This window comes from Ovis aries, chromosome 4 (genome assembly GCF_016772045.2).
Source record: "Ovis aries strain OAR_USU_Benz2616 breed Rambouillet chromosome 4, ARS-UI_Ramb_v3.0, whole genome shotgun sequence".
NCBI classification, from domain to species: domain Eukaryota; kingdom Metazoa; phylum Chordata; class Mammalia; order Artiodactyla; family Bovidae; genus Ovis; species Ovis aries.
In genome coordinates this window covers 114,768,884-114,779,938 of record NC_056057.1, presented here as the reverse complement: position 1 = coordinate 114,779,938, position 11,055 = coordinate 114,768,884, and the positions used below count along the sequence as shown (strand labels likewise).

General features: G+C 49.7%; 1 protein-coding gene across 3 annotated transcripts; it reads left to right on the top strand.

The window, feature by feature from the left end:
- Positions 1-725: 725 nt before the first annotated feature.
- On the top strand, positions 726-6,651 carry LOC105615175 (GTPase IMAP family member 1-like). 3 transcript variants are annotated; one of them, XM_060414907.1, is made up of 5 exons: positions 726-813; positions 2,328-2,416; positions 3,637-3,757; positions 4,664-4,712; positions 5,660-6,651. In XM_060414907.1, exons 3-5 carry the CDS (start codon positions 3,686-3,688, stop codon positions 6,511-6,513), a joined length of 975 nt encoding a protein of 324 aa, XP_060270890.1. In that variant the 5' UTR covers positions 726-813; positions 2,328-2,416; positions 3,637-3,685; the 3' UTR covers positions 6,514-6,651. The 3 variants fall into 3 exon arrangements, with proteins under 3 accessions (XP_060270890.1, XP_042105186.1, XP_027824792.1); XM_042249252.1 differs by lacking the exon at positions 3,637-3,757; XM_027968991.2 differs by lacking the exons at positions 2,328-2,416; positions 3,637-3,757.
- The last annotated feature ends 4,404 nt before the right edge of the window (positions 6,652-11,055 follow it).

The following is an 11,055-nucleotide window of genomic DNA, read 5'->3' as shown; positions in this document are numbered from 1 at the left end:
ATTGTCCACACTGATGTTCACTCAAAAATTCCTATCCTAGGAAAGGAGACACTCAAAAGGCCATTTTATTTAAAAATGCCTAAAAAGCAAGAGACAACTGGAGATAAGATTATTGGTCAAAAGTTGGAAATAAAAAGAGATCTCAGAAACCTAAAATGCTCTTCCTCACTGATGTTATAGCCCAGCCCTTGTTGGGGACAAGATGCTGGTGTCACAGAAACCTTTGGAAAACTACCATAGCCCAGAGCTATGGGATAGGATGTGTTCAGTTGCTCAGTCGTGTCTGACTCTTTGTGACACCATGGACTGCAGCCCTCCAGGTTCCTCTGTCCATGAGGATTCTGCAGGTAAGAATACTGGAGTAGGTTGCCATGCCCTCCTCCAGGGAACCTCCCCATCCCAAGGATTGAACCCAGGTCTCCTGCATTGCAGGCAGATTCTTTACTGACTGTGCTAACCAGGGAAGCTCAAGAAGACTGGAGTGGGTAGCTTATCTCTTCTCCAGGGTATCTTCCTGACCCAGGATCTCCTGCATTGCAGGCAGATTCTTTACCAGCTGAGCTACCAGGGAATCAGCAAAGGATAGGATATGCAGTGACTGCATACCCATCAGTTCACTGGTTAATGTTGCTGTCTCTTTAAGTCATCACCTCTGGGCCCTCCCCTCCCTGAGCTTCTTGAGCTTGGAGTGGCACAGAGACTTCCTCGTTGGTGGGGAGGAAACCAGTCACTGCACCCACAGCCAAGGGCAGGCAGCAGATCAGGAGCTTCTTGGATCTAACGTTAGAGCCTGTCACCAATTCTGCAGGAAAGGTGAGTGTAAGGGGAAGGGAGTCAGTCTGGGAGTAGGACCTGTGGGCAACAGGAAGAGCCCATGTGAAACTGACTAGCGAGCATGTGCATTCTAGTAAGTATGAGAAAGGGAAGCAAGACCTAGAGACAGTAACTTCACATGTGTAGGTTAGTAAGGATGTTTTGCGTGTCAAATAGAGTAAGTTCAGAAGTGGTAAGCATCACTCTCCAGCTCTTGTTGCACATGCTCCTGTTGTTGTTTAGTCATTCAGTCGTGTCTAACTCTTTGCAGCCCCTGGACTGTAGCCCACCAGTCTCCTCTGTCCTCCACTATCTCCCGGAGTTTGCTCAAAATTCACGTCCCTTGAATCAGTGATGCTACGTGATGCACATACTCTTGAAAGTGAAAGTGAAGCCACACAGTCATGTCCGACTCTTTGCAACCCCATGGACTGTAGCCCACCAGGCTCCTCCATCTATGAAATTTTCCAGGCAGGAGTACTGGAGTGGGTTGCCATTTCCTACTTCAGGGGATCCTCCTGACCCAGGAATCAAGCCCACATCTTTTGTGTCTCCTGCATTTGCAGCAAGATTCTTACCACTGAGCCACCTGGGAAGCCCCTCTCCTTCCCTAGTCCCCTGGTAAAAAAGAAAGGCGATTGCTAGGACTACTGCAGACACCAAAACACATTTTCAAAGTCAACAAACACCCCCCAAAAGCATGTTCAGCAAAGGCAAAAGGTACTCCTGGGGACTTACAAGGAAAGCTAACCTCAGAACAAGTTACAAAGTGAAAACTCTGTAATTCTCCTAAAACCTCCACTCTCCTTAGCACTATCCACAATAGTGCAGGAAACAACTAAGGTTATGAACTTGGTCCTCACCCCTTGCCCTACAGGGACTCTTGAATATCTTCTCCCCAAGTCAAGCTGGGCTTTGTGGGCTGCTGTACCATGTTAATTTCCTCATCCCAACTGTGTACTGAAGGTGTGGGACTAGGATAACTGATTCAAAAACAAGTCATGGGCTGAATGATTAAAAATAATTTGGCATGGAGGGGAACTTACTATTTTTAAGTACAGATATAGGAATATAAATCTAAGAAATACACATTTTTATATATTGTGAATCACCACAATGGCATTTCTGCAGCCATAAAATAAAAATTGGAGCAATATGGCAGGTGTGTATAATATTAAGAAAAAACACAGACTGTGAATAGTGTATGTGATAGCATTGCAGCTACATAAAAATGTGCATTGCACATGGACAGTAAGATCAAAGGAACTATAGAAAATAAAAAGTATTGCAAAAGATAAAAATACATACATGTTTAACAATCTCCTAAATAATTCCAAAAGATGCCAGGTTCAATGAGTATTGGACTAGCTAAATAAATCTCGACCCCTTGAAGTTTTAAAAGAAAGGATTGTACAAGTTTTATTTTTTCCAATAACTGCATACCTTTGTAACCCCAGATTTTAGCTGTTAAGAACCTCAGAAGAACTTTCCAAATTCCATTCCAAACTTTGCAGGAAGTTCCAAAGGGCATACCCAAAAGTTTTGTGGATTCCCTGTAGCACACTTTCTCATTTCCACCATTGACGGGGACATCTTGCTTCAGGTAAAGTCTTTCTCCTGGTTGTGAATCTTGTAGCTCTTTCTTCATGTCACTTCTGGTGTCAATTAAGGGAGCCTGTTGATTTCTAGACACAAAATAACTAATCACATCAAAGGATTTGCCCCTGGGACAAACTTTACTGAAAGCTTTGGAGGGTGGGGGGGTGCAGGAGAGATACTGCAGAAATGCAAACAGTTTTGGCTTGAGTTCTGGACAAAACTGCCCTCTGAGCTCTTTGAGACGGGTTATTGAGCCAGTCTCTCTCTTTGCTTTTCCTTTGTTGTTGGAGCCAATGGGGGAGAACACTGTTATCTGTAAGAACCAGGTGGCGACGTGAAGAGGCAGACTTTGAAACGGGCGGTAAAGCTAACCTGAGTCCTGTATATGTGTATATATAAAACACCTACTTTACCCAATCATCTATTGATGGACATTTAGGTTGCTTTCCTATCTTGGTTATTATCAATAATGCTGCTATGAATATTGGAGAGCATACATCTTTCTGAATTAGTGTTTTCGTTTCCTTTGGATATATACCCAGAGATAAAACTGCTAGATCATATGCAAGTTCTATTTTAAATTTTTCAAGGACCCACCATACTGTTTTCTGCCATTACTGTAGCAACTGACATTCCCACTCAGGGCACTAGGGCTCCCTTTTCTCTACATCCTCGCCAACACGTGTTATTTCTTGTGTTCTGATGACAGCCATTCTGACAGCGGTGCCCCGTGCCTCTTGTACCAGAATATCTGTTTTCTTCCTCAAATTAGGAAATTATTCAATTATAATTTCACCAAACACATTTTGACCCACTTCTCTCTCGTCTCTTCCTATAACATGAATGTTAGTACACTTGATGTTGTCCCAGAGGACCCGTAAACTATCATCCATTGTTTAAACGTGTTTTCCTTTTTGCTGTTCTGGTTAGGTGATTTCCATTCTTCTGTCTTACGTGTTCTTCTCTGTCACCTCAGCTGGCTTGAATTCCTTCTAGCACGTTTTTCATTTCCGTTATCATAATTGTCAGCTCTGACTGGTTTTTATATTTTCTAGTTCTTTGCTGAAGTTTCCACTGTGTTCAGCTGTTGTTTCCTCAAGTTCAGTTAGCATTTTTACTACTGTTGCCTTGGACTCTTTGGCAAGCAAATTATCTGTCTCTGTTTTCTCGTTCTTTCATTTAAAATGTATGCCTCTGTTTTCTCATTTTCTTTAACTTCCTCAGTCTGCTGGCATGAAGTTAGGTGAACGGTCACCTACCCTGTCTTGAAGGCATGTCCTTCGTGGAAGTGTCCCTTTGCAGTGTGCATGTGCCTGGTGGCTTTGGTGGGAGAGCTGGACCGGAAGTGAGTGGTGACTGCGTCTTCTCCCAGGGTGTGCTGGCAGCCACCACAGTGGTGGGAGGCAGGGCTGGAGTCGGAGGGGCTACAGCCAGGGCTTCTCCTAGGCTCCATACCAGTTGCCACCCTATTGTGGGAGGAGTCGAAAGCCAAGTGGCAGGAGTGGGAGTCTTAAGGGAGCTTAATCTTCCCCCAGATTGATGACTGTCTTCACCTTGTCTGGGGGCATAGCCAGGGCCTGAGGGCTTGGGGCCTCACTTCTGAGCTGGTTTCATTTTTTCAGTACCAAGGGGTACACATCAAGGCAGGATGGGGAACCAAAGAGTTGGAGCCAGACCACAGAGCTTTCTCTGCTCCTTCCCTGGTGCTCACCTACCCACTGGCAGTGGTGGCCTCTGAGCAGTAGTGGATGGAGTAGGATCCTGGGCGCTGGGAGGTGCTCTGGGGGCAGTCCTGGCAGGCTGGCCAGAGCACCAAGCAGTGTTCAATCTACTGCCTCTGCACTGGGACTGAGGGCAAGCAAGCTGTACATGCTCTTCAAGACCAGGGTCTCAGTATCTTACAGCCCCTACAATAAGCCCTACTGATTTCCAGACCAGCTAAGGGGCTCATCTTGACACGGAGTAAATGTTATCATCTCCCCTCTGCTCTCTGCATTTGGCGGCCCTGAGAAGACAAAGCCAAGCTTACCAGGTGTTCTCCCAGCATCATCCCAACCCCAGACTAGGCTCCTCCAAATGTCTTTGCTGAACATTTCCTCCAATCTCTTTCCAATGCCCCCAGGGAAGGCAGGAACTACGACCTTCTCACTGTAGGGTCACCAGCATTTTAGACCTGGCCTGACACTCTGTAGGCAGATACACCTATTTGATGAAAGAGTGAATGAACAAATTGTGTCTGGGACTCTTTCAGGTAATCATGGGAGGACGGAAGGTGGCAAGAGATGAAGAAAATGCCTATGGTAAGAACATGTCTCACAATGCGTATTTGCCCCCAAGTGTGAACCCTGGATGGTAGGGGGATGGGCTAATTCAAGACTAAACAAGAGAAGCCGAGAGGTGACTTGATGCTGGTGTGAAGCAGCAAGAGCCCTGGGGCTGGCACTTCACCTGGATCTTTGTCCCCACCCTGCTGTGAGATATCAACTTCTTTGACTAACCTGTATCTCTGTTTCCAAAATAAAATGAATAAACAGAAGTGGATGTAGAGGGCATCAAGTCGTGTATTAGAGGGAACATGGTTCACCAGGTAGAAGGTGTTAGGGAACAAGGATGGAGGGCTACACAAGTGTCTTATTAGGCCGCACGTTTAAGAGACAAGAGAGGAGGAGGGAGGCAGGAAGGGAAGGAAGAGAGTTGATCTCATCTTATTTTCTGACAGTGTCCTATGAGGACAGTGCTACAGTATTGATTGCGTTTGTGTTTACCACTTAGATTAAGCAGCTCCCCAGGGTTACAAGGCTGGTAGAGGACAGGTCTATGATTCAAACCCCGGCCTTGGGACTCTAGATAGCCCTCCTTGCTGGGCCCACTGCCCCACCTCTTTCTCCAGTGGGACAGTATCAGGGAAAATAAGACAGAAATTGACATTGGGGACCAGCTCTGCACAGCCTGGATGACAGATCATATCAGACGAAGTAATGGCCTGTATTACAAAGGGGCATCCTCTAGAGAGACGTTCAGCAGCTGCTGGACAGGTGCACGTGTGACGCCAAAGACCAGAGAAACAGACGGGTAGAGACCCCTTGGAGTGCCCAGATCTCACACCAGGTCACTCAGTAAAGGCCTGGCCCCAAACACAACCGTGGAAGCGCTCTGTTCTCCTTTGCTCGCAAGGCATCCAGGAGACCCTGGGACCGAGACATGTTGCTCTCAGGTTCCGAAGCTTACAGACCACCGGTGCCCACAGGTTTCCAGGAGTTCAGGTCCGCCCTGCAGGAGCGCAGGCTGCGCCTCCTCCTGGCCGGGAGGTCAGGGACCGGGAAGAGCGCCACGGGCAACAGCATCCTCCAGCGGAAGCACTTCCTCTCCAGGCTCGCGGCCACGGCGGTGACCAGCGCCTGCGCCACGGGGAGCTGCCGCTGGGCCTCGTGGGACGTGGAAGTCCTCGACACCCCCGACCTCTTCAGCCCCGAGGTCGCCCAGGCAGACCCGGGCTTCGAGGAGAGAGGCCGCTGCTACCTGCTGTCGGCCCCGGGGCCCCACGCCGTGCTCCTGGTGACCCAGCTCGGCCGCTTCACCGCCCAGGACCTGCGGGCCTGGCGCGGGGTGAAGGCGCTCTTCGGGGCGGGCATCGCGGCGCGCGCCGTCGTGGTCTTCACCCGCAGGGAGGACCTGGAGGGGGGCTCGCTGCAGCAGTACGTGCGCGACACCGACAACCGCGCGCTCCGGGAGCTGGTGGCCGAGTGCGGGGGCCGCTGCTGCGCCTTCAACAACCAAGCGGCCGACGGGGAGCGGGAGGCGCAGGTCCGGGAGCTGATGAGGCTGGTGGAGGAGCTGGTGAGGGACCACGGCGGCGCCCCCTACACCAACGACGTGTACCGCCTGGCGCAGACCCTGGGCGGGCTGAGCCCCGAGGAGAGGCTGCGCAGGGTGGCAGAGCGACTGGCCGCCCGCGCGCCGACGTGGCCCCTGGCCGGGCTGTGGTGGTGGCCCAAGCCAGCGCCGGGAATCCGGTATAAGCTGGGCCTGGCGGCCCTGCTGGGTGCCCTATTCCTGCTGTACCTACTCTGCAGGCGCTGGCCCGAGGCGGTGACTGCGTGACCTTCTTGCAGATCACCTGGCAAAAAAGGACCTGGACACTTGGATCTGAAGGGGTATTTCAAAGGAATCAGAGTTTTCAGAAATTTCATGTTTACTCCAGCACATAGTTTAAATAAAGTTGTACCACTTTAAAACATCCTTTAAAATGTGTTTAGTTATCTTGATGTATTGGTCATCTGTGAGAATCGTAAAATGACTGGCAGTTTTCAGTAGAAAATGGATTCATAGCAAAGGGAAAACCCACTCTTTATTTTGAGCTTGTGTGTGTCTGTTTGCTGGTTTGTTTAGACACTGCCTTCCTCTCTTTGGACTGCTATTTTAAACAGAGAGAGAGAGTCTGAGTGGCTTAAAAACAACAGACATTTATTCCTCACAGTTCTGGATGCTGGAAGTCCACGATCATGGTCGGGTTTGGGGGAGAGTCCTCTCTGAGATTGCAGAATGCCAACTTCTAACTGTGCCCTCACACTCATTTAGAACAAAACACTAAGTCCAATCATGAGGAATCTACCCTCCTGACCTAAGACCCTCCCAATAACACCACCTCCTAGCACCCTCCTCTCCAGACTAGGTTTTCAACCTGTGAATGTTGAGGAGGGGAGGGGGCGGACACAAACATTCAGACCATAGCCTACACAGACTCTTCTTGATATTTCCTAGTTCTTACAGGTAGTTATCTCCCTTCAGTGATCCTTGCAGATTTTTATTATCATCAAGGAAAGAGAAGTCACAGTCATACATGTTAAATTCCAGGTGACATTGCAAGTCACTCAGTCCTGTCCAACTGTTTGCAACCCCATGGACTAGATAGTCCATAGAATTCTCCAGGCCAGAATACTGGAGTGGGTAGCCTTTCCCTTCTCCAGGGGATCTTTCCAACCCAAGGATTCAATCCAGGTCTCCCCCATTGCAGGCAGATTCTTTACCAGCTGAGCCACCAGGGAAGCCCAAGAACACTGGAGCGGGTAGCCCACCTCCTCCTCCAGGGGATCTTCCCAACCCAGAGATCCAACCCAGGTCTGCCACAGTGCAGGAAGATTCTTTACCAGCTGAGCCACAAGGGAAACCAGTAAAGGTTTGGTCCCAAACACAACCGTGGAAGCGCTCTGTTCTCCTTTGCTCGCAAGGCGTCTAGGAGACCCGGGGACCGGGACATGTTGCCCTCAGATCCCGAAGCTTACAGACCACCGGTGCCCACAGGTTTCCAGGAGTTCAGGTCCGCCCTGCAGGAGCGCAGGCTGCGCCTCCTCCTGGCCGGGAGGTCGGGGACCGGGAAGAGCGCCACGGGCAACACCATCCTCCAGCGGAAGCACTTCCTCTCCAGGCTCGCGGCCACGGCGGTGACCAGCGCCTGCGCCACGGGGAGCTGCCGCTGGGCCTCGTGGGACGTGGAAGTCCTCGACACCCCCGACCTCTTCAGCCCCGAGGTCGCCCAGGCAGACCCGGGCTTCGAGGAGAGAGGCCGCTGCTACCTGCTGTCGGCCCCGGGGCCCCACGCCGTGCTCCTGGTGACCCAGCTCGGCCGCTTCACCGCCCAGGACCTGCGGGCCTGGCGCGGGGTGAAGGCGCTCTTCGGGGCGGGCATCGCGGCGCGCGCCGTCGTGGTCTTCACCCGCAGGGAGGACCTGGAGGGGGGCTCGCTGCAGCAGTACGTGCGCGACACCGACAACCGCGCGCTCCGAGAGCTGGTGGCCGAGTGCGGGGGCCGCTGCTGCGCCTTCGACAACTGAGCGGCCGACGGGGAGCGGGAGGCGCAGGTCGGGGAGCTGATGGGGCTGGTGGAGGAGCTGGTGAGGGACCACAGCGGCGCCCCCTACACCAACGACGTGTACCGCCTGGCGCAGACCCTGGGCGGGCTGAGCCCCGAGGAGAGGCTGCGCAGGGTCTCCGAGCGACTGGCCGCTGGCCGGGCTGTGGCGGTGGCCCAAGGCAGCACCTGGGACCTGGTGTAAGCTGGGTCTGGCTGCCCTGCTGGGCGCCCTGTTCCTGCTGTACCTGCTCTGCAGGTAGCTGCCTGATGCCTTTGGTGAGGTCAGTCCTGACACATTGTTAATAACACTTCGTCCCTTGCAGTGATAATCACGGACATCTCAGGTGCTCTGCTGCTTCAGGGCACGTATTCTCTTCTTTTCTCCCTCACCTTGCCTAATCTACCAACCTCAGAGGCGTGCCAGGCAAATCTCCCACCTGAAACCTTCCTCTGTTACCTGGTGGTCCCTGAACTCCCCACTTTGCAGAGCCTAAAAGCCACTGTTAATTTTAGGTGTTTTCCACCTTGCCTCAGACTGCCTTTGACTCCGTCCTGTCATTGAACTGTTTTTAATCCTGAAAGGAGATGAGGACCATTTGCTCTCTTACCCCCTGGACTCCCTGGTGAACCAAGGGCAGAACTGAGGCAGGGTCTGAGTACATATTGATTTGCTTGAACTGAACTGAATGGAAGAAATAAATGTACTGTACAGTCACATTGTGTTCAAAGAAATCAGTATTTGCAGATGTTTCTTCATCCACTTTATATACACATTGAACACAGATGCTGCTGTCTCATTCCTGACCCCACCAACAAACAACCATGCACCCACACACTCACTCAGGTGTGTGATGGCAAGGAGAGAAGACATTAGTGCAGACCTGACCCTCTGTACCGGCAGGGAATTGTCGCCCCCCAGCAGCTTAAATGCAGATGTTTCTGCACATCCAAAGAGACTGTCATTGGAGACTTGGTTCCCTAGGGCCCATGGAGGTCCTCCAGAAAGTCTCCTCCCAAGAAGGAGTTTTCCCACTAGCTGACCAACTCACAGGGAAAGCAAGGGTATGGCTTTTCAATTCGGGGATAAATTTAAAGATTTAAGTGGATTGGAGATTTTTACTTTATGTGAATCTCAAAAGGGAAATATGTCTTTGTGGGCTGAGAGCTGGTGATACGATTGTGGGGTAGAGAGTCACCCCTGTGCCAGGCATGCCTGGAAAAATCAGCTGTCTGGTGCAGACAAGTGAGCCAGGTTAGCCTGTATCATCAGTCCTAGGTGTGACTCCCTATCTCTTTATTCACATTTGCTTTATCCCCAACACCACCGTCTTCACACACCAACAGAAGCCTATCTCTAATACAGCTATGCACTTCCAGGTCTCTCCCTACAGTATCCTCTGCCTCTTGCCTACCCAGCCAGAGATTCTCAAGGTTACTGATGACCTCAGATCACTAAGTGAAAGTTGCTCAGTTGTGTCCAACTCTTTGTGACCCCATGGACTATACAGTCCATGCAATTCTCCAGGCCACAATACCGGAGTGGGTAGCCTTTCTCTTTTCCAGGGCACCCTCCCAACCAGGGATCAAACCCAGGTCTCCCACATTACAGGCAGATTCTTTACCAGCTGAACCACCAGGGAAGCCCTGAGATCACTAAAGAGACGTGTGAAAAGAAAAAAATGATCTGCAACAACTGGGCCCACAAACCCTGTGAGGCCCTCAAACCCTCTGAGGGTTTGTGAGGCCCACAAACCCTGCACGGATGCCATTGCAAACACTAACAGGAACACCAATGCCCAATGCTGAGGCTTGAAATTTCCTCAGCTGCAAAGGCCATTTTGGCTTAAGGAGTTGTGTGCAGATCTCAGCAGAGGTCCTGATAGGGGATTTTGCTTTTCTTCTTGTTCACTTTTCAATACACTCTTAGAGTAAACAGAGAAATATCCTGCCATTGTCACTCCGAAGAAATATCACCAGGGATGGTGACTGGTGAAAATAAATGTGAAAAAAGAATGAAAATAGAATGACAAAGTGCCCCATGTGAACAATGGGTAGTTTTAATCTATGAGTCAAATAATGAGAAACATCTGATTCTTGCTCTTACGTTGGGAAGGAATGACGGCTAGGAAGTTCCTAAGTGACCCTGGTTGAGCTGATGGGCATGTGGGGAGGAACATGCCAGTGATCCCAGGAGGCAGGCAATCACCTAGTTCAACACTAGAGAGCTGTCTGTATATATGTGGGATATACACAAGAGGATAAGGAATGCCATGAAGAATGTCTGTAACAGATTAATGGATAGAAACAACATATAGTGCTGGGACCACTGGATATTCACAGGCAAAATAGTAAATTTGTATGTTTATCTTGCACGATATAAAACCATTAACTCAAAATGGATCAAAGACCTAAATATAAGAGTTAAAACTATAAAACTCTTAGAAGAAAACACGTGCAAATCTTCATGACCATGTATCGGACAACAGTTTCTAGTATATGACATCAAAAGCACCAAAGAAAAACAGGTGTTATATTTAATCAAAATTTAAAACATTTTCCCATTAAATAACACTATCTAGAAAGTGAAAAGACAGCCTAAAGAATGGGAGAAAATATTTGCCAACCTGATAAAGATCTCATATCCAGAATATATAATGAACTCTTACAACTCTACAACAAGAAGACAAATAATCCAATTTTTAAATGAGTGAAAGATTTGATTAGCAGTTTCTTCAGATAAGATAGACAAATGGCCAATAAACAAATTTTAAAAAATGAACATCATTTGCCAT

Coding starts and splice junctions, on each gene's coding strand:
- LOC105615175 (XM_060414907.1), top strand. CDS start 3,686: ATGTCCTTCGTGGAAGTGTCCCTTTGCAGTGTGCATGTGCCTGGTGGC. Junction 3,758..4,663: donor GTGGGAGAGCTGGACCGGAA/GTGAGTGGTGAC, acceptor GGACTCTTTCAG/GTAATCATGGGAGGACGGAA. Junction 4,713..5,659: donor AGATGAAGAAAATGCCTATG/GTAAGAACATGT, acceptor CGGTGCCCACAG/GTTTCCAGGAGTTCAGGTCC.